Raw genomic sequence first — 22,155 nt, 5'->3', positions numbered from 1 at the left:
CCAATCAGACTATTTAAGACTAATACTACTCGGGAGCCAATGGACCCCCCCCGCCAGGGGTGGAGACTGCGTAGAACGCCCAGACGGATGACGGCACGCTGCAATGCAGCACCAGAGACCAATAGAAAGGGGAAGCTATTTCAAATATCCAATCAGAGTTGCTCAGGGGCGGAGTCTACCAATGCCGACAGCGAGGAGGCGGGATAAAAAAGCGAGGCCGAAGGTAGGCTGGCAGATACGTTGGTTAGATTGCTCCTTTCTGCCCGTGGACGCCGCCGAGTAAGCATCGTTAAAGCGTCCCTTCCCGGCTGCCGTCATGTCGAAGTCAGAGGTGAGTAAGACGCTCTCTCCAGCTGAATTTTGTTCCTCGCCCTTTCCTGAGTTCGGTAGGTTGCGGCCTGGTTTGGCTGCTAGCACTAGTCCGTTCGGCAGTTCTTCGGTCGCTGCCAGGGCCTACTCCTCCCTGAGTTCAGGTCGCCATTTTGTCCTCGTCGCCATGAGGCTGCCGTCTTGCAGCCCTTAGTTATCACGCCGGTCTCGTTCCTCCTTGCAAAACTCTTAGGCACATTCGGTCTATTTTTTTTACCTTGTCTCAGTAGGCGACTTTTTAAAGAGCAGCTATAGTCCAGTATTGGCGGTGTGGTCCTCCCCCGGAATCCTTTTGTTGCGCTTGCGTTGGAGGGAAGAGTAAGGGACGCATGCGCTCGCTGCTTCCCAGCACTCCCAGCCCCCAACACGCCGTGTCCCCTGATAGGGGGAAGCACGTGGCTTGTTGCGACCCAAAGGAACAATGTGTGCTTCGTGTGTTGCTAGCTTATTTTGCCTCTGCTAACTGGGAGATGCTTTGCGTTATAGCTCCACTTAACACTTTTTCCCCCTTCTCCTAGTCTCCCAAAGAGCCCGAACAGCTGCGGAAGCTCTTCATCGGAGGTTTGAGCTTTGAAACAACCGATGAGAGTCTGAGGAGCCACTTTGAGCAATGGGGAACGCTCACAGATTGTGTGGTAAGACTTGGAAGTGACAAAGCCGTAGAACTAGTCGATTTCCTTGGGCTATCTTGCTGTAGTTCCTATTTGAAGGCTTGTGGAGATTGCTAATGAGATTATGGTTGGGAATGATACGATAGAGGGTGTGGCTTTCTTAACTGATTTTAAAAGCTCCCTCTCAATAGATTACATAATATCTAGTGGTAAATTGAAAGGCTTAGTGCTAGGGTTGGTGCAAATTTTCCTATTGCCTTACTCAACGTAGAAATGACACTAGGTTCTGAGATACTACTTACTGTGTATTAAACTAACATCTAAGGTAATGAGGGATCCAAACACCAAGCGCTCCAGAGGCTTTGGGTTTGTCACATATGCCACTGTGGAGGAGGTGGATGCAGCCATGAATGCAAGGCCACACAAGGTGGATGGAAGAGTTGTGGAACCAAAGAGGGCCGTCTCAAGAGAAGTGAGTGACATTTTCCCCTCCCATTGGTCATTTGGCTTTACGTTTGAGGGTGTAATAGAATTTGGGGATAGATTTTACTAATACAAATAACTTGGGTTTTGTTTTCCTGTTAGGATTCTCAAAGACCTGGTGCCCACTTAACTGTGAAAAAGATTTTTGTTGGTGGCATTAAAGAAGACACGGAGGAACATCACCTAAGAGATTATTTTGAACAGTATGGGAAAATTGAAGTGATTGAAATCATGACTGACCGGGGCAGTGGCAAGAAGAGAGGCTTTGCTTTTGTAACCTTTGACGACCATGACTCCGTAGACAAGATTGTCAGTAAGTACAGGTGAAATCCTGGAAGTAAGGGTTCTGAAATTCATGTAGTAGTTTATACCTTGAGATCACATGCTTTCTATCTTTTTTTTTTTTAGTTCAGAAGTACCATACTGTGAATGGCCACAACTGTGAAGTAAGGAAAGCCCTATCTAAGCAAGAGATGGCTAGTGCTTCATCCAGCCAAAGAGGTGGGTTTATTTGTAAATTGAAACTTAAACATAACTTTGAGTAATTCTAGTCTCTGGAGTTTAACGCTCAAACTTACCTTTTCAGGTCGAAGTGGTTCTGGAAACTTCGGTGGTGGTCGTGGAGGTGGTTTTGGTGGGAATGACAATTTTGGTCGCGGAGGAAACTTTAGTGGTCGAGGTATGTGTGGTTATGGTTTACTACTAAGAATTAATGATAAAACTTGTAACTTAATTACCCCCAGATGACTTGTTTTTGCCACCTGTGGTGGCATGTAACTCCTGTCCAACATTTCCAAAGTTACATTTTACACAATTGTAGTTCCGACTTCTCGCTGACCAGAAGTTAGTCTTTAATATGGAAATAATTGTTGTAATTTTTTATTAATTGTCCCTAAAATCTAGACTTACTAGGGTGTAACTTACGCAATTCACATACTTAAAACCAGGTTTTTAAATTCTGTTTTCTTTCAGGTGGTTTTGGTGGCAGTCGTGGTGGTGGTGGATATGGTGGCAGTGGGGATGGCTACAATGGATTTGGTAATGATGGTAAGGTTTTTGTTGTTTTTTAAGGAACCATGGGTAAAGTTTTGGCAACCTTTAGAATAGGCTAGTAGAGACTAAAACTAGTGCATGATAAGTTCAACACTGACCATAACAGCATGTTGTGAGCAGGCCTTTAGCCATCATGCTTGCACAAATTTTGACTGTTTTTTCAATACTTTTGTCTTATTGAGAAGAATTGTATTCTTGTAGGTGGTTATGGAGGAGGCGGCCCTGGTTACTCTGGAGGAAGCAGAGGCTATGGAAGTGGTGGACAGGGTTATGGAAACCAGGGCAGTGGCTATGGCGGGAGTGGCAGCTATGACAGCTATAACAACGGAGGAGGCGGAGGCGGCTTTGGCGGTGGTAGTGGTAGGTATCCAGTGATCCAGGTACTTGGTGCAATAGCTAGCTTAGCCTTTTAGTTTATCCGTATGGGGACTTGATGCTTTGAAACGTCTGGTATACTGCATGGTGCTTTTTTTTAATGGGCTTGCAATGCTACCTCCTCCTAGCTTTAAGCTGGGGCCGCCTCACTCCCAAATAGATGGATAAGTGGATAGTGGTGCACTCAATTGAAATTAGATTGCCTTCTAGCAGGATTTTAGTATCTTAACTCTTTTGGGACCTTAGGCACTTAGTTGATGTATCCAGCATGTGTTTGCAGTGCCCCTGGATGGGTAAAGGCCTTCAAGGCTAGAAAATACATTATACTATGTGCTATACTGTGGTAAGTTGGGGGTGATTTTTTAACTACTGGATTATTCAACTGAATGCCTTGCCCCGAAAGGATGTAATACAGATAATAGAGTTTGGGAGAAAGGCAGGAAACTAATGTAACTTGTGCTCTGAACATGAGAATTTTTCATTTTCCCCAAATGACAGATAAAGGGCCCTCTTTTCCTTTCTTAGGAAGCAATTTTGGAGGTGGTGGAAGCTACAATGATTTTGGCAGTTACAACAATCAATCTTCAAATTTTGGACCCATGAAAGGAGGAAACTTCGGAGGCAGAAGTTCTGGCCCCTATGGTGGTGGTGGCCAATATTTTGCCAAACCACGAAACCAAGGTATAGTATAAATGTATTGGAGAGCCAGGCATATCCATAACCAGTAAGTACTATTAAGGAAAACGTTAGATCTTTAGGCAGAGCGTGTGTAGACAACAAAAAGCTGATGATTTTTAAACTTTGAGAAAGTTTTAAGCAACTAGTAGCTTGTAATTGAATTGGGAAAATCATGGGAGCCCAAACTCATGAATCACCCCAAATAGAAAAGCTGTTTCTACTGTTAAATTAGCACTTTCAAAGCTTAAGGGAACAAATTTTTTTTCTTAGGTGGCTATGGCGGTTCCAGCAGCAGCAGTAGCTATGGCAGTGGCAGAAGATTTTAATTAACTGCCAGGTAAGTAAACACCTTTTTGTGTTTTCACTTAATTTTTTATAATTGATAATGAACCCAGTAACCCTAATGTAGCTGAGCAGTGCAACATAGTTAACGTTATAATTGCAGTAAAATTGTGGATATTAAGTTAATGTTCAGATCAGCAAAATTTGTGGGAAACAACTTGCTATTGGATTGTAGCCTTGAGTCTTAATATGTTTAGATTAACAACTTTATTCCGTATTGTTCAACAGGAAACAAAGCTTAGCAGGAGAGGAGAGCCAGAGAAGTGACAGGGAAGCTACAGGTTACAACAGATTTGTGAACTCAGCCAAGCACAGTGGTGGCAGGGCCTAGCTGCTACAAAGAAGACATGTTTTAGACAATACTCATGTGTATGGGCAAAAAAACTCGAGGACTGTATTTGTGACTAATTGTATAACAGGTTATTTTAGTTTCTGTTCTGTGGAAAGTGTAAAGCATTCCAACCAAGGGTTTTAATGTAGATTTTTTTTTTTGCACCCATGCTGTTGATTGCTAAATGTAATAGTCTGATCATGACGCTGAATAAATGTGTCTTTTTTTAAATGTGCTGTGTAAAGTTAGTCTACTCTGAAGCCATTTTGGTAAACTACCCCAACAGTGTGAAGTTAGAATTCCTTCAGGGTGATGCCAGGTTCCATTCAAAATTTATTTACAATCTGCTTGGGTGGAGAGGCCATTGTCTTCAGAAACTTTGGTGTAGTTGAACTGACAGTTACTGTGTTGTGACCTGGAGTTCACCGTTAAAAGGGTCACCCAAGCAGTCACGGAGTTTTTGGTTATTAATATGTTTGTTGGCACATCCTATGCAATATATCTAAATTGAATTATGGTACCAGATAAAGTTATAGATGGGAATGAAGCTTGTGTATCATCCATTATCATGTGTAATCAATAAACGATTTAATACCCTCTTGAATGGAATGACAACTGTATGGATTTGGGACTGGCAGAGCTTTGGACTTTTCCCTACCCGCTACCCCTGATAATGTTGAATGCTTCTATCACAATTCAAGTGCAAAACTCTGCCAGAGAATAGAAACTAGCTGCTGGCTAATGCCACTCCGTAAACCCACAGATTAGAAGGTTTGAGAGACCTTTTAAATTAAGTAATACCAGTAAGAATTTATTCTTGACACAAAAACAGGCTTAAAGGAAAACTGCAGTTTTTCTGGTTGGGTGGGTCTTTATAGAGGTTTATAGATTGATCATAGTAACATGTAGAGTAAAATTGGAAGCAGTGAGGAACCATATTATCAACTTACATTCATGCTAACTGCAGTTTTCCTTTAAATGTGACACAAGATCACACAACCATCCTAAAGTGTTGATTGTATAGAAAATGATTTCTAAATCTTTATAACAGGTTACTGTTATAACAATATCCAGTCATTGTTATTTGTACATAGCTTCCTTTGAGCCTTTCCCTTGCCCCCAATTTCAGTGCCATTGTACCTAGTAGCATAGAGATGTGTTTATCACTAGGACTGTGTATTCCATCCCATGGGTTTGTTACTTGGAAGTTTCGGGAGGGATGGGTGGGGTTGCGCGGGAGGTGGAGGTGGGTGGGAAGGCATGGATAATAGTTCCATGGGTTTGATATTGGCTGAGTTTGCAATGGCAGGTGGAACCTTAACTATTGAGGGAGTTTGCAGATACCTCAGGATTCGTGAAAATGCCTTTAAAGATCCAGGAGAGATGTTCAGCTACTAGGAACTGCTAGCAAGTATAGCGCGAATGACTCCGAGCTCAGACACTCTACAGCTGAGAGTAGACACTTGTGGTATGTGGAGTACAGATAAGCCAGGGGCAGGCCACGGCACCCTCCATGAAAGCTAGAGGGAGTGAAATTTCAGTGACCACCGCAAGGAAGGAGGCAGACAAGAGTAAGGCACACCTGACTCTTAGGACTAGCAGTCAGAACCAGGAGAAAAGGTTTTATTACTATGCTGGTAGGTAAGAACAGATTTTACTTACATCCATATAGTTAATCTAAAATCCAGTTTTCTGTTATATTTTCCTTAATATATTGAGCCAAAACTAGTCCAGTTAAGCTGAATTTGGTTTTTCTGGAGATAAATTTGCTTTAAATTCACCCTACTCTTGGTGGCTCCCAATTGAAGGAATTTCTATACTGTAATGTATCTTTACCCTTTAATTTCTATATCTCCTACCTTCCTTTGACCCATTTCTTTAAAACAATGGCTCAAAGTAATGCATTAGAATCTTCCCCAAAATGATGGTGGGAGGCTGGGTGGACCACTAATGGGGGTGTGGAGGGGATTTAGCCTGAGATGGGACTTGTGCCATAGAAAAGCTAGTTCTAAAGGCTGTTTACTTTTCTAGGGAGGAGTCTACTACTACAGGCTTTTCAACTCTTAAAACAGAAACTCATCAGTTAAAGCTCATGACCAAAAGGTAAGTTTTTATAAAGTAACAGCAATAATGTTTAGTATTAGCCAATAGAAAGATTGACAAGCTGTGCCTCAGAACCCCCCTCCCAAAATCTGAGATCTAATTTAGTCTATTTGGTCTCGTAGATTTAGCCAGTAGAGAGCTATTAAAGCAGTTTGGTTCTCAGTAAAGAGAATGGATATAACTACAGTGTTTCACCTGCTTATATATAGACTTAAATTCTTTTTTTGTTTTTTGCAGGAACATCCTTATGAGGACTTTTATCTGAGCCACTGGGCATTTCATTTCCACTGCCATGCAGTAGCCACCAGCTGCTATGCAGCTTGAATCAGTCATTCAATTTTGTGAATGGACTTTTTAAAAATAAAGTGCTTTTATTAGCTTGGTTCTGTTTGTTTTCTTTGTCTCCCTTCATGGTATTATGGGAACTTGAGATAACTGCACATTCTTCACCATATCAAGTTTGAGAATGGGAAATACGGAAATTAATGACATACCAGAGGTCTGGCAAACCAGCTTTTTTAGCAGAGCTACCCTCTCCCCTCATTCCTTACAGATTTTTGAAGCTAGCAGTTTAGAGAAAACTAATATAGATGCTTTAACTAAAGCTTTGTGCTACTCAGATGAAGGAGAAAGGATTGGCTTTAGAAGTGGTTTACTAAGTTAAAGTTTGCCCTGTCCACATCATGGTTTTGTAAAACCAGAAACTGGCTCCCACTGCAGGAGTATATTTTGACCCAGTTAGAAGTAAGCTGTTTACTACTGCTCTTGAGCATGTCCTTTTTGTAGCTACTCTGGCAAGGGAAGATGAAGTTGTAGTAAAAGCCAACAGCTGCTGTTGAATTCAGTGAGTCTCTTCCGGGAGCGATGCCTGTTAGGTTCTGGAAGGGCATAGTAGGTCTTTTTTTAATTTTACTTTTTCTGTTGGGGATTGAATCCAGGACTGTGTGCATGCTGAGTATGTGCTCTACTTCTGAGCTATTCCCACCCCCTTGGATCTCCTCTTTGAACAAGTATTAGCTATTTCAAGCTTGAAAAATACTGAATTAGATGTAAGATAACAATAATTTATAAGCAAATGCTTAGATTTTTCTCTACCTTCAGAAAAGGTCATTATTCAGCCTCAATTTTCAGCCTAACTGAAGAGGGATGGGGAATGAGGTGTGTGAATCCAAAAGTCAGTCACCTAATTGGAATTTGGAATAATCTACACTGTAACTTGAAGTTACTAAATGAGGTTTCCCTTTGTTTGACACAGTCATGGTTGGGAGGGATGGGACGACTCAGGCTACCAGTTTGCTAAAAAATAAGTTACATACTTTTTTAGATGAGGAAATAGCCTCAAGGAAGATAATTAGCTTATTCAAATTATGGAGACTTGTGAAGAACCCAGGTTGTTCTTCCACATTTTCCCTTAGGTGACCCCTTACCAATGTGTATCTGAGGGTCTCCCCCACTACGGTGTACCTTGGTGAGAAGTTCTTGTCTCCTGTTCACTGTATCTCCAATGCCTAGAACAATACTTAGAGCTTAAGTGCCTACCAAATACTTGTTAAATAAATGAAAGTCTAAATTGGCTTCTGAATTACCATCTTTGCGAGCTTACGAATTAAATGGTAAAAATCTTAAGTGAGCTCATCAAATTGAACAGCTAGCTCCCACGTGCTGCCTGTTACAAGTTGATCCCACATTTCTTAAGTTTTTGAGAAAGCTGACAAGTCAAACTGTCTTCATATCTATCCAGAATAGGAAGTTTTCATCCTCTAAACCCAGGCTAGAAACTTTTTCAGAATCTGTAGGCATGACGATTCCACATCTTTGATCACTTCTGTCTGCTTTTACATCCCACAACTGTAGTGACCATCCAAACTTGGAAGTAAGGTTTCCCTGTTGGGAATGGAGCTAGTAAAATTAAAGTGTAAATAGAAGTAAAATACTTCAAAAAGATAATTTGTGTGATTAAGTGACTGGGAAGATTAGGAACCACCCAGCTCCAAGCAAGGAGATGAGGGTGTGTCAAGGAGGTTTGATTGGACTTTGATTGGTGTGGCTAAGAATTCTGAAACTTAATTGTGTTCTATTCTAAGAAAAAAGTGCATGCTAATAAAACATCCTAGATCTTACAAGATCTAGAAAAGGGCGGCCCCCAAGCAAGAATGGGTAACATCTGTCTAACACAACCAGGGAGATAGACTTCACCAAAATGCATACTGTGCTCTGCCGTGGAGCAGGTTTTACCCAGACCTGGGTGTGAAATCCCCTGAAACTTGGGTGTCCGATCAAATTCTCTCACTTCAGGCAAGAGGAGCTCACTCAGTCTCCTGAGAGAGCAGAACTTGGGCACATCAGGACCCAGGCTGAGGGAGTCCTGGAGAAGCAGGCAAGAGAACAGCAACAACAAAAAGCCTGTGGGCATTTTAGGCTTTTCCGTGCTCCAAAGTTTGAAAAAGAAGAGGCCTAACCCTCAGGGCCCTCTCACAGAGGGTCTAACCTGCTTTGGCAGCAACACCTGCTCTATAAATAGGGGGCCACCAGAGAGGGTGGTGTTGCTCAAATCACCTATGGCCCCTGGCTCTGAAAACGGGGGTGAAGGTGGTAGATTTCCACACTGCTCAAGCCCAAGGGTTGTGTGTCCCACTTACACAGAGCTGCAGGGGGAAGAAACAAGCTTGGCAGAACTCTCCGCCACCCACAAGTGGTAAGCCCTGAGCAGCCCTCCGCTCCGTCACCCTCCCTTCAAGAAGGAAGACACAGTGGAAGACTGTTTCAGTAGAGTGCTTTATACACCAAAGCTTCAAACAAGAGATCAGATACCTGAATCACGGAAGAGAGATTCCAGCCCTCCCCTCACATCCTCGCCTCCAGGCAAGCCTCATGGAACACAACTTGGACCTTCCAAATGCCAGGTTTCCCATTGTTACCCCTTCTGGTCTACAGAATTCAGCTCCTTCTGGGCCTTGGGGTTGGGGAGCACCTTTATCAGAAGAGAAGGCAGGAAATCTCCATCACCAGTCCCACCCCTTTGGCCAGCTCAGTCTGTGGCCTCCATCTTGGTCCCCCGGGGCACCAGGAAAATGGCCCCATCAGCAGCCTGTTGCAGTGCATACTCTTCAGGGGAGTAGCCGTTGCCTGCTTCATCCCGCAGGTGCTGGAAAATGTCACGGTACAGCTCCGTCAGCTGTTGGCGCATGACCTCCAGGGTCCGGTCGGCCTCCCCTCGGGCCCGCAGAAGCCGCTCCCGCTCGCTGCCCAGCCTCTCCAGTTCCCGCTCCAGCTGCACGATGGTCTCCAGCTTTCTCTTGCGACAGTTCTGGGCGGCTACCTTGTTCTTGCCCCGCCTTCGGATGTCCCGGACTAGTGCCAGCTGGCTCTCCGTCAGCGGATACCGCGCCAGCAGCTCATTGAAGTCATCTACTGGCAAGTTGACTATCTTGTCGGTGGGGAAGGGGATCTTCATGGCCAGGGCCCGGCGCTCATCCCGGCTCCCCGCCTCCCCCCGTGCAGTGGGCTTGGCCCGCACAGGGCCTGAGGAGGGCTCTAAGGCTAAGGGGGTCTCAGCAGGTGGCAAGGCATAGTTGGGGTGGGCCAAGGAGTTGGGCATTAGTGAGTAGGGGTACTCCACTGGATACATCTCTACATACTCGCTGCGACGGCGACCAGCCTCCGTCCCTTCCAGCTCAAGAGATTCGGCATCACTATAGTTGAGGGATAATCCTGAGTCAGATTCTGGGTCTTCTTGGGGCTTGGATGGCCCTGCCGACAACCCAATGTCCAGGAGGGCCAAGGGGTCTGGGAGGGGGTCACTGAGCAAGCCCGAGAGGGCCAGTGGCTTGGAGACTGGTACAGTCATGTTGCCATAAGAGTATGGGGGGTCTGGGACATGAGCTGTAGGTGCTGGGAGCTCATAAGGTGGTGGGGGCAGGGGGAAGCCGGCATCCGGGTGGATTGAGCAGGGGCAGTAAGTTGGAGGCGGCGGGGGCCCAGGGTATGGGACTGGGGCTGGGGGCTCGAACGATGGCTCACTTGGAGCATTTAGGCCCTGCAAGAAAAGACACAAAGAGATTTGGAGACAGGCTGAGGGTGAGAAACCAGCTCTCTCTGAGAACAAGGCTGGGTTCTGCTGAAAGACCCAGTGAGATAATAACAAGGGAACAGAAAGGTTCTAAGAATCATCGAAAGCTTCTGGCAAAGCTGCGATACAGCTATTTCACGAAGAAAGCAGCTTAAACAGGAAGGGACGTCACTGAGGTCAGACTCCAGAGAGGACTATCTAACGCTGCCACAACTGTGGAGTCCCTCCTCTTCAGTAGAAATTCTTACTAGGTTGAAATGGCTCAAGTCCCTTTATTTCCTTCAGGAAGGCAAGGAGTTGTTATCCAGAATGACCCCTCAGAACCTTTTCCTGCAGCTGTTATCTAGGGTCAAAGGGTCAAGTTCAGACCCTAGCCATGCCCTGGGTGTCCAGCAGAGGGAGCTGCTGTGTGGGAAGAGGGCTTAGGGCAGATCCTGAGGGCCCAGGCAAGGTGGCAGGGGACAGAAAGGGGTGGGCGCAGAGCCAGGTCGGGAGCTAAGAGGTACCTCCAGGAGCCAGCACAAGCTTTGCCCTCTCCCCTTCAGTCCCTCTGTCCCTGCCCAGGTGCAGAGAGGAGGAGAGAACATGCTGGAAACAGGGCCCCCAACCCACATCGGGGAGCCACCCTGCTCCAGCCCAGCTGGGGACAAAGGCATCATTGTTAGGCCAACAGACACCCCTTTGTCCAACTAGCAGGAGGAGAGGACCCCGGCATAGTCTGACCCCCCCCCCTTCCTGAGGCCCCTGAACTACAGCTCTGCTACCTGAGGGAAAGGGGCCCAGCTGCTGAGGGCAGGGTGGGGAAAGGAAGGGAAAAAGATGGGCAGGACTGGAGGAGGTCAGAAGAGAAGGTGAGGAAGGGAAGGCGGGGCAGGAGGTGGGGTGGAGAGACATGAACAGAGTGGCTGCTGAGAGAGCTTACACCCCCAATCAGATCCTTCCTTCCCCACCACTCCTATCTCCTGCTCATCCACACCCCCTCCCTCTTAATGTTCTGGTCTTCCATCCAGATCGCCCCCTGACTCCAGCCCTTCCTTTTACAGTGCCTGGAACACTTCCATCTTGAGACCCTGCTTGCTCCAGCCCCCCGTCTCAGTCCCAGCAGACTCCCTGTTTTTCTGCTCTTCCCTCCCCCATCCCCAGCCCTGCTCACCTGCAGCTCAGTGATGGACATGATCTCTTGCCAAGTCAGTTCCATCTCACCCAGCTCCGGAGTGGGCAGCTGTGTCCCCCTGTTCCTGCTCTGCTGGGGAGGACACGGGGGCATCCTACTGGGCCAGGGCCTGGTCCAGGGTCCCGAAAGCCCAAATGGTCCCAGCAATCTGTGTCAAAGGAGAAACAGAGGGTTAGGGCTTCTCCTGCCACAAGTCAGCAATTCTGTCCTACCTCCATGGAGAGGCTCCCTCCAGCTTCTCCTGAGGGTAGAAGACACCTCATCCCCCTCTTTTCATGCTGGACCCATCAAACAACTCCTTAAGCTATAAGGCCTTTTTCTGCCGTGTTATCTCCACCTCACCTGCTATGGCTGTAGGCGGTTCCTTTGGAAGCGCAGTAGGTTTTTATCTTCTTTTATCTTCTCTGTCTCCTACTTCTTACTCTCCAAAAGCATATTGCTGGCTGGGACAGAAGTCACATCATCTAGGGTGGTTTTTTTTTTTTTCCTGTTTCCTGCAGCAACATCAGGGATCACTTCTGCTCCTCCTCTGCCCTCAGTTTTAGTATCTCAATCTTTTCTTTCCAAGGTGAGAGTGAGTGCTTGGGGATCCCCAAGGAGCATGTTGTGGGAAAAGCCAAGGAGACAGCCCTCCCCTTCTCTGAGATATGGCCCAGGCCTGGTGGCTGATAGCAGCCCTGCCCTCTCCTCCTATCCTGGCCCCGGGCTCCCCTGCCTGGGCCAGATAAGAAGTTTATCAGCTGCAGGCAGCAGAGGAGGAATGGTCTCTGGAGACACCGGACCTCTGCCCTGTGTCCCCCAGGGTCATCTTGGCTATACCCCACCCCACACAACCAGGGGGCTCTCCTCTCCTAAAGTCATATACTAACCATAGCAAAGACTCATTCAGCATTTGTCAAGAACTGTGCTGGTGTTTTGTAAGCATTCGTCTACGAGATTGATTTTCACGAAGATCCTATAAAGTCCATTCAGAAATGGAGACTCAAGCTGATAAACAGCAGGATCAGGACTGAAACCTACAGTTGCTGACTCTACTAGCTTAGCCTGCCTTCCAGGGACCTTCCCAGTCCCACTCCTGGGTCTCCACGTGGCAAGACTCTTGGTGGTCTCCATCAGTCAACTGTCTCTGGAATCTCAGTCCCTTCTCTTCTAGGGAATCTCTTTTTAATTTAATCAAGTTTATTGAAGTATATTTTATGTACAATAAAACACATCGGCTTTAAATGTACAGGTTGATGCATTTATGTGTATACACACACACACACACACACAAACACACACACACACACACCCATTGGGTATATGCCCATATACCAGATACCACAGTCAAGATACATAACATCTCTTCATCTGCAAAGGTTTCCCTTATACTTCTTTATATTTAATCCCACCACCTGCACCGCTGCCTCCAATCACTGATCTGCTTTCTGCTACTATAGATTAGTTTTCCTGCCCATCAAAGGGCTTATATGTGTATGCATTTTTAAAAATTATTATTTTTTATTGAAATGTAGTCAATTTACAATGTTAGTTTCAGGTGTACAGCAAAGCAATTCATATATACATACATATTTTTTTCAGGTTCTTTTCCATTACAGCTCATTATAAGAAATTGAATATAGTTCCCTGTGCTATACAGTAGGCCTTGTTGTTTATTTTATATACAGTAATGTGTATTTGGGGAATGTTTGTTTGTTTGTTTGTTTGTTCATCTTTTGGGGGGGTGTCTCTTTAGAGGCTTGAATACCTCCAGCCCCTTTTCTTTAGGTCTGGGCTCTGGCCAGAGTTCTGCCACAAAGCAGCAGTGTGATGTTGGGCAAGCCATCACACTTCTCTGAGCCTCTGTTTCCTCATTTGTAAAACCAGGGAGTTAGACAAGTTGAACTCAGAGGTCCCTTTCTGCTTGGACAGCTCAACGTTCTCAGCAAACCTGGACCCCTGCCTTCATCTTCTTCTTGGTCAGCCCCTGTCTTCATCCGAATTCCCTATTCCCGAACACCCGTCTCACCCTGCATTGGCTCTTCATCAGACTTCAGCAAGAGATTCCAAGCAGATTTGGCAGGGGCCTCCTGATCTCCTAGGGCCAGACACCACACCCTACCTTTGCCATGTAAGTAAAGGCAGGCAGTCTGAGGGCAGGGAGGGACTTATAGACGGAAAGCGCATAGGGCTGGATGACCTTAGATCACACAAAAATGGCCTTTAACAGCTATTTAATATGGAATCCACTCTTTGACTCGCCACAAAATTAGTGAGAATTGCAAATTATCCTTTTGAAGGAGGATCTCCCCAGCCCCTGCCCCCACCGTCTTGTTCTATTGCCATCCTCAGAGCTGGGAGTGGGTGTAGGCTCAAGCCCTTGGCCAGTGGGCAGAGGGTGGGGTGTTTATGTCTGTCCAGGATGCAATTTCAACACCGGAACCCCACCTTCCCCCACCCAGGTTCTGGCGGAAATTGCCCAAAGGCAAAGTGAATGGAGAAGGGGTTTAGGGGGCAGGGACAATGACTCTTGCCTCATAGTTCTTCACACATACACATACACATCCCGTTTTGTCCCTCCTTATAGTTTCCCGGATCTGACTGTTAGGTGCAGTACAAAGATCCTGCCCTAGGAGGCAGGAGACCAAGTTCTCTGGCCTTCCAGATGTATCATCATGAGCAAATCGCTTCTATGCAGTCTCTCCTGTTCAATGGAGACAGATCTGGAGAACCCCCTTGCAGTAGATTGCATCTGACTCAGGCAGCCACAAGCTTTATCGTGGGCCACAATCACCTGGGGTACTTGTAAAAACACAGAATTCTGAAAGCTACCCTAGACCTACCAAATTGAATTCCTAGATGCAGGTACCCAACAGTCAGCATTTTAATAAGCAGCCTGGTGTTTCTGATGCCGGAGGCCCACCCTAGCTTGAAAACTACTAAACGAATCCAATCATGTGGACTTATCTGAAAGAACACAAAGTCAGAAAGGAGCCTGGCAAATGATCTCTAGACTTCTGGATCTAGCTTCACATCCTTGACCCAGGCAAGGCTGGGTTCTAGACTGCCCCAGTCTCTGAGACTAAATAGCAATTCCTTCTCATAAAGACCAGAAATTCAACCTTCCCCTGATGCTGGGACAGGGAAATGAGAATGCAGAAGGGTTGATAGGGGGAAGCAGGAGGTTTGGGAGGAGGGAATTAAAAAGAACCTCAGGATTGGCTCCAACAAGCCCTATGGTGCAGTGACAAGTTTGCACCAGGCCCAAAGGGGGTGGTATATTTTCCTCTAGACACTCAGGGATACGTGGTGCTCTATACCCCAGGTATAGGCCCCTCTAGGTCTTAGAAGCCTACCTTCCTGAAGATGGGCCAGGGGGCTGGCAGCCAGTGTTATAAGTCAGGGAGGAGGGTATAGTCAGAATTGGATCAAATAGACCATCACAGAGGGTTCAGAAGCTGGAGAGACACTGGGAAGGTGGAGTACACTTCCCTGTGTCCTTTTTCTTGTACAAACTGTCCCCACTTTCCAGTTTAGCCCACACTTTGAGGTCACACAGCCATCTTGCTCCCCAACATTGCAGGTAGGACTGGTGCTATCCCCAGGGACTATAATCTGTCCTCTTTACTCTCATCTTGATGAGCCCACCCAGGAAGATCTCATCACAGTCCTTGAGTACACATGGAATGACATGGAGCTTTATGTTTAAGGATACAGAATGAGGGCCATTTGAGGAAGGATGCTGGAGAGAGGAAGGTATTTGGCCTCATCTGCTCTAACGCCTTGACAAGGGGGAGAGACAGAGAGAAGGCTTGCCTCTGGGATCCTGTTTTGAGGCTTACTAGACCACCGCACCTCACCAGGTGTCAACAGAGGCAGTGAAAGGATGGGGAGGGATCAGTAAAACTGGGAGTGCGCAGTGGCAGGTGAGCAACCTATTTAGGAAGATTACGAAGAATCCCAGAAGAGGGAGAGGCACACAGAGGTGAGAGAAAAAAACAGAAAGGAGGAAAAAGGGGGTGGAGGAGAGGTGGGGAGGAAGAGTGAGTGGGGTCGGGGACGGGGGGGAGATTTGATCATAGTAAGATTCAACCTCCTGGGGCATATATGACTCAAACAGGTGTATGGGAATGAGGGAGAGAGGGACAAGTGTCTGCCATCCTGTCACTTGGTCACTAGGCTCCAAACTCCAGTCCTTTGGGGGCCAATGGCTAGAGAATCTTGGCCCCAGCAGATCTGATACCTGGCCTCTTCTCTTCCACTGCTTCCCAGCCCTCTACTCCGCAAGCTGCCAAGGTTTCCAGGCAGAAGGAACTATACTGAGGGGGGATGCCTCCCTCTCCCTTCCAGTACCAGCTGTTCTCTTCTGCCTCAGGTGCAGAGAAGAGAAGGGGCCAAAGGAGGCAGGAACTCAGCACCCTCTACCCCTACCAGCCAGTCCTGCTGCAACTACTCTTCTCAGCCATCCAGGCATCCACTGTCTCCGAGTCCTTAGCTTCCCCCAAACCTTCCCAGCTGGCTAGACAGGGCAGCATGATGGAATGGAGTAGGGGAAAGGGTGGTACCACATACCTGAGAGTCTCTCCCAGCTGCCCCAGGGCAGCCAGCCCACTGAAGGGTTACTCAGGGTCATTCCCCAGCCCTTCAGGGGTGCCTTAGGGGACCACTGTCTTGTACCCCGTCCACAGCCTTTCAATCCTAGATTCCCACAGTGCTCAAGGAGCTGTCTAGGTCTTCTCCCAGGGAAATTCCCAAAGACGTCAATTTCCTAAACCAGGGGCAGCCTGGGAAAGTCTGAGATCTCCTAGGAATGCGCAGCGAGTTGGTTAGTTTCTCCCTCTGCCTCCTCCACCTCCCCAGCCTGCCCCTGGATCCCACTGGAATCCTCCTCCCACCCTGCCCCTCAGGCACCTGTGGCAGGGTCCGAGCAGGGTGAGGAGAGCTGAGGCTCCGGGTGCTGTCTCTGGGGAGGCTGGGCCTGGGCTGACACCTCCTGGGTGAGGATCCCTGCTACCTCTGAGAACCGGGGAGGGCCGAGCCCCGCCCCCGGGCCATCGCTGAGCGCGGAGCGTGGAGGCTCCGGCTGAGTGCGGGGAGCTCCGGGGCAGGCGCACCAGCCTCCTCTCTGAAGCCCTCGGCCTGAGTTCTCCGTCCTTCCTCCAACCCTCCCCTTTCCCCGTGGCCCTCCTCTCCTCCTGCCCCTTCTGGCCAAGAGAGGAAACTTGAGCCCGGTGTGGTTTCTGCCCACACCCCGCCCCCACCTTGCTCCCGGCCAGCGGGGGCACACAAGGCTGCAAGCCTCTCCCAGTCCTCCTTTTGAGCCCAGGAGTCCAGCCAGGTCTGCGTTTCCCCCATGCATATGATGAATTCCAAGCTGAAGATCCATGGCAAAGTGACCTCTAAACTTTATACAAGTTGTAACCTCCTTCCCTCTGCCCCGTTGACTCTCTTAGGGACAGGGAAACTGAGTCATGGCAAGGTGGAGGGCAGAAAAGTACCAGGTGTCCAGCATCCCAGATGTTTAGGCAGATGGGCATTCTGGGCACTGCTTTTATTTAAGGAAAGCCTGGGTTCTGGGAAAAGGGTAAGGGAGATTTGAGGGGGGGAGGGGCCGGCTGCTTTGATGTGTCCTTTCACCTGTAGCCTTCTCCCCTCCCCCTGCAGCCTCAGATGTCCTAGGACAAAGGCCTCTTTCTTGGCCAGGTTTGTTGTCAGTGTGTGAGGGGAGTTGAGGGGGGAGGCGCCCAGCAGGGACATTATTCACCTCCCTTAAAGGGGACCCTGGATGCCCTCTGTCCTTTCTTCCAGGCAAGGCACCCTAGCCACATGGCAGCCACATACCCTGGATAGACCAGGACACGTGTATATGACATCAGGTCCATCCCCTAGCACCCACAGCAGCTCTGGGGCAGGCCAGTAAGTGCCCCCAGAAGTCACTCATTCATCCCTTTGCTTCCAACACACAGCCCAAGTCCCAGGCCAAACAGATCTCTCTCCAGAGACTAGGAGAAAAGTCTTGCTTCCTCCTAGCTTTTTGTGGCTTTCAGCTCTATGGAAAGTCCTTCCTATGTCTAGCTTCTGTCCTTACAGCTGCAATTTACATTTGTTTTTCCTTCTATTTTTCTTCTTATGATATTCAAATTAAGTTGGAACAAAGACACAGAAGGCAGGCAGGTACCATTCTGAGGCCAGGCTGGCATTCAGCCAGCATTCTCTGATAGGGCTGTGTTCACTATTAAAATAATGAAAATATTCTGTCCTGGTTGGTAAAGAATAGCTTCTGGGAGCCTTCCAAGTGTTCCCCACCATTGCACCAGTACATCAGCCACCCCAGTTCTCTCTCAGGACACCCCACAACTCAGCAACCCAACCACGCAATTCCAGAGGCCATGAGATATCTACCTCTTTGCAGCCTATGTGTGTGGGTTGGGTCAATACCCATGCCAAACCCATGGTTCAATGTTTTAAATTCCATCCCCATCCCAGGAGATCATGGTTCTACATGCATGATCTGTATAGGACAGGAGGGTGACCCATGGTATGTTACCTGTGGGTTCAGAATGTCTTCATGACCTGAGTGTGAATCTGGGTCACAGACACGAGCATTCAGATATAGCTCTCTCACTTGCATGTTTATTTGGGCCCCTCAGAGGGGTTGAGGGGTGGTGATAATCACACTTGGGGCTGATTAAATAATGATATCAGGTTACTGCTAGTCAACACACACTTACTGAATGAAAGCTACCAGTTCAGGACACTATTTGTGACAATGCAGATTACAACTATGGATAACGCGTATTAGCCAATGAATGAACAGATATTTATTGAGTATCTACTCATCACTTACTCATTCAACAAATATTTATTGAGTATCTATTATGCTTCCCACTCCAGCAACACAAAGATGAATAAGACATAGTCTGCATCCTCATCGACAGTGTAGGTAGGGAATTACATTAATAAAGGTCTACATAAAATGCTACGGAGCTGAATTTCTTCTTGGTGAAATTCAGAGCAGGTTTTACAGAGGAGCTGACAGTTGATCTGGGCTGTGGAGAATAACTCGGGGTTCCCCTAGCAGAGATGGGGAGAAGGGTATTCCAAGCAAAGATGTGAAGGCACCGAGGCATAAAACACAGAGGAGTACTTTGGGTTCCCTAGGGTGGGGTGTGGGGTAGGAAGTCGGAAAAGATAAGACTGGGAAGTTTGACTGGGGCTAGATTGTAAAGCCTTGCAAGTCAAACTAAGGGAGGTTGTATTTCATCCTGTGCGCGAATGAAAATGTTTGAAGCAGTTTACTATTTATTTAGGGGACAGACAAGGCTGAGCTAGTTGAACAGACAGCCTTCATTTAGGCAACTGGCCACGCCGAGTTGTTTCTCTCACCTCACCAGCACTCCCCATTTGTAGGAAGAGGCTGTTACTGCCGTTCCTAGGTTGCCTCCTGCCTCCAGGACACTCTTTATAGCCCTCAGGAGTGGGGATGGTTCCTTTAGCCCCCTTCTCTCAGATTCCTGATGTTCAGAGTCAATTCCCTTCTATTTTAAATCTCCTTGAATTGATTAGGAGGGGATTAGGAGCCTGAATGGGGTGGATCATGCCTTTGGCTAGACAAGGCAGGATACCTATGATTTTCCCATCCCCAAGATCCTCCTGCTTCAGCAAAGGTGGCAGAGGCAGAGTATAGAGAAAAACGTGGCCACATATCTTTATTGTTATACCAGTCTGCATCCATGCTTGTCACGCATCCCCAAAAGGCTGATTTGCTGTCACCCCTGGTCATTCCACCCCACCCTCACCCCAGTGTGTGTGCACACCACCACCAGCATCAGGGCAAGCCACAAGCAATGTTGCCAAACAGCCCACTGGGTTATGCAACCAGCTTCCCGAGTAGGGCAGGGTGGGTAGAGGTGGAACCAGGGGAGGGCCATGGGTCCCAGAGGGAGCTGGCTGCCTTGCCTGCTTGCCGGCTGGTTTGACCGCAGTGGCCCCAGGGGGAGAGGGCAGGGCTGGCCCTTTTATCAGTGCCCTGCAGGGTTGCACCCGCCACCCCCTGGCTTCCTCTCTCAACAGACGGAAAGGGGAGGCAGCCACAGGGTGCAAGGGAGGGCTGGGCGTTATCCTAGGCTGCAGAGCCTGGCGGTTACCCCGGATGGCTGGGGGAGGTGTTGGAGGGGGTCTAGGACCAGGGAATAGTGAGGCCCCTCTTAACTAAAGTAAGGCAGTGGAGATATAAACTGAGGCCCAGTTGGTGAAGCCAGATCTCCTAAGCCATCCACTGGATTTTTCTTGTGTTTTAGTTTGGGTGAGCATAAGATTAAAAAAAAGTCTTTGAGGACGTTCCTTTCCACAGATAAAAATTCTTAGAGGATTGACTCAGGAGTTGCGGGGACACTGAGCTGGACCCACAGGCCAAAAGAGCTTGTGGCTTTCAAGGGTCCAGGCAATTGGGCAAAACTTAGGCTCCTAGGCCTGGGCATCTAGGATTTATGTCCCGCCAGCAGAGCCCTGCACTGAACCCAAATCCGATGAAGGCTGATAGATGAGTCCAGAATAGTGCAGAAGAAATAACCCCTGGAGCTTAATTCTAAATCTAGAGTAGGTTGCATGGTATAGAATAGGGTGAAGGAGGACCAGACCATGAATCTTAGACTTGGGCTGGAGTCCCTGCATTCACTGGCTATATGGCTTTGGGCAACCCAACTTTTCAGAGTTCTGATAATGATAATATCTATTCAATGGAGTTTGGGGGAAGATAAAATGAGATCAATAAGAAAGTGAGTCTGTTATTATTAGGAGATGGGAGCTTAGAAACCTGGAGGCCAGAGTGCCTCAGGAGCTCAGGGACTAAGAACAGTCTATCTGGAAGCCAGACTCCGGTAGAGAGATTCTTGGGACAGAACTGAAGCCAGTAGGCAGCCTGGTTCTGGGAAAGAACCAGGACTGGGATGCAGCAATGTTTGGGGGGTGGTGGTAGACTTCCAGGAACTAGCCCTCAGGCCATTGCTCTCCCACCCCAGCACTACTGGGCGGGGCCAGTTTTAGCCACACAATGGGCATAGTGCCAGCCTTATGGGCTTCAGTCACCTTCCAGGAACCTCAGAACCTCCCCCCACCCCGCCCTGTTGCAATCCTCCACAGTGGGCGGAGCTGCCTAGAAAGTCCCACCCTCTCTGCTCCTTAGAGGATGGAAGGCTGAATGCTTGACTATTTATTTCCTCCTTTTCAAAGCATCCTGCTCATTCCAGCCTCCTGTCTTTCTTCCTGCTCCTCCCTTGCACCAGAATGCTCTCCTTGGCTGTTCCTACCAACCAGAGGGTGTATGGAGTGGAAGCGAGAACTCGGTTTGCTAAGCTCAACACTTAGCAGTGTGGACTTGGGCAAATTATATAACCCCTTGAGCCTTAGTTTCCGCCTGGTAAATGGGGGGAACAGAGCTTCCGTCACAGGTTGTTGTGAGGGATCAGAAGAGACAATGTACATACAGTGTTTATAAGAAAGTACGTTAATTTGGATCCCTTTCTCTGATCCACTCTCCAAGGCCCAGCTCAGTTCAAGTTCTAGCTCCACAACACTTTCTCTGGCTGCCTCAGCCCTTACACGTAGTTCTCTTGCCTACCTCCTTTTGCAATTGTTCTATGTAACAGAATTAATAACTTCATTTACATACCTTCTTTTCCAACTGAACCATATGCTTTTGTGTTTTGTTATACCATCCTGTAATAATGATGATAGAAACTGCATTATACAAAACTTGTCTCAAGCCTCGTAGTATAATGGTTAAGAGCACAAGTTTTAGAGTAAGAAATGCCTGCATTTCAAACTGGGCTCTGACCCTCACTTTGAGATCTCAGGCAAATTCTTTAATCTCTCTGAGTTTAATTTTACCCATCGGTAATTTGGGGATTATAACATTACCTATCTTTCATGATATTGTGAGAAGTTGAAAACTGAGTATGGGGGGGGAGGGTATAGCTCAGTGGTAGAGCATGTGCTTAGCATGTACAAGGTCCTGGGTTCAATCCCCAGCACCTCCATTTATGTGTGTGTGTGTGTGTGTGTATATATATATATCTGTATAAATATATATATATATCTGTATATATAAAATATGTATATATAAACATAAACAATTAACTCCCCCCCAAAAAAGATATTAAAAATTTTTTTAAAAACCCAGGTATGTATGTTTAATTCAGCAATTCAGTGTGTAGGATATAGTAAGCACTATTAAATGGTACATATATGGTACATCTAATATTATGATTAAATAAATATTAAGTTAAATTATAGTTAACTGATAAACTTCTTATGGGGGATTGCATTTGATGTTTTATCTCTTTTAGATATATTTCAAGGTGTCTAGTTCTGAGTACTAGTATACTGTCACTAACTCAAGAAATGTTTAGAGTATTTAACAAATTGCTAAATTTGGAGGATACCAAGATAACTGAGTGATCCTTGCCTTGGAACAGATATGTGTATAAAGAGATAAATGGATATGGCCAGCGAGGTGAGAATGGATAAATTGTGTTTTCTGGGAACACAGAAAAGGAGCAACTAGCTGCCTCAGGGAAGGCCTCAGAGA

General features: G+C 47.2%; 2 protein-coding genes across 4 annotated transcripts; one reads left to right on the top strand and one right to left on the bottom strand.

The window, feature by feature from the left end:
* The first annotated feature begins 179 nt into the window (after positions 1-179).
* On the top strand, positions 180-6,727 carry HNRNPA1 (heterogeneous nuclear ribonucleoprotein A1). 3 transcript variants are annotated; one of them, XR_001458903.3, is made up of 12 exons: positions 180-331; positions 888-1,004; positions 1,306-1,452; positions 1,566-1,776; positions 1,872-1,964; positions 2,050-2,142; positions 2,436-2,510; positions 2,718-2,876; positions 3,417-3,572; positions 3,840-3,906; positions 6,274-6,345; positions 6,583-6,727. XR_001458903.3 is itself a non-coding variant. In XM_072972698.1 (11 exons), the coding sequence occupies exons 1-10, from the start codon at positions 317-319 to the stop codon at positions 3,893-3,895; spliced, it is 1,122 nt and encodes a 373-aa protein (XP_072828799.1). In that variant the 5' UTR covers positions 180-316; the 3' UTR covers positions 3,896-3,906; positions 4,140-4,846. The 3 variants fall into 3 exon arrangements, 2 of the variants coding, with proteins under 2 accessions (XP_072828799.1, XP_072828800.1); XM_072972698.1 differs by lacking the exons at positions 6,274-6,345; positions 6,583-6,727 and adding an exon at positions 4,140-4,846; XM_072972699.1 differs by lacking the exons at positions 2,718-2,876; positions 6,274-6,345; positions 6,583-6,727 and adding an exon at positions 4,140-4,846 and having other exon boundaries at positions 181-331.
* A 2,384-nt stretch (positions 6,728-9,111) lies between these two features.
* Positions 9,112-16,725, bottom strand: NFE2 (nuclear factor, erythroid 2). The gene is made up of 3 exons (XM_006203087.4): positions 16,479-16,725; positions 11,568-11,736; positions 9,112-10,381 (listed from the first exon to the last, which is right to left on the bottom strand). The coding sequence occupies exons 2-3, from the start codon at positions 11,679-11,681 to the stop codon at positions 9,374-9,376; spliced, it is 1,122 nt and encodes a 373-aa protein (XP_006203149.1). The 5' UTR covers positions 11,682-11,736; positions 16,479-16,725; the 3' UTR covers positions 9,112-9,373.
* Between the last annotated feature and the right edge of the window lie 5,430 nt (positions 16,726-22,155).

Source organism: Vicugna pacos, chromosome 12 (assembly GCF_048564905.1).
Source record: "Vicugna pacos chromosome 12, VicPac4, whole genome shotgun sequence".
NCBI lineage: Eukaryota > Metazoa > Chordata > Mammalia > Artiodactyla > Camelidae > Vicugna > Vicugna pacos.
The sequence above is the reverse complement of the archived record's forward strand: the minus strand, read 5'-3'. Positions and strand labels throughout refer to the sequence as shown.

Bases quoted from the DNA above. Each gene is read 5' to 3' on its own strand.
- NFE2 (XM_006203087.4), bottom strand. From the start codon at position 11,681: ATGCCCCCGTGTCCTCCCCAGCAGAGCAGGAACAGGGGGACACAGCTG. The intron at 10,382-11,567 runs GTGAGCAGGGCT...CTTTTCTTGCAG, and splicing joins TGTCCATCACTGAGCTGCAG to GGCCTAAATGCTCCAAGTGA.
- HNRNPA1 (XM_072972698.1), top strand. The intron at 1,005-1,305 runs GTAAGACTTGGA...CTAACATCTAAG, and splicing joins GAACGCTCACAGATTGTGTG to GTAATGAGGGATCCAAACAC. The intron at 2,143-2,435 runs GTATGTGTGGTT...GTTTTCTTTCAG, and splicing joins AGGAAACTTTAGTGGTCGAG to GTGGTTTTGGTGGCAGTCGT.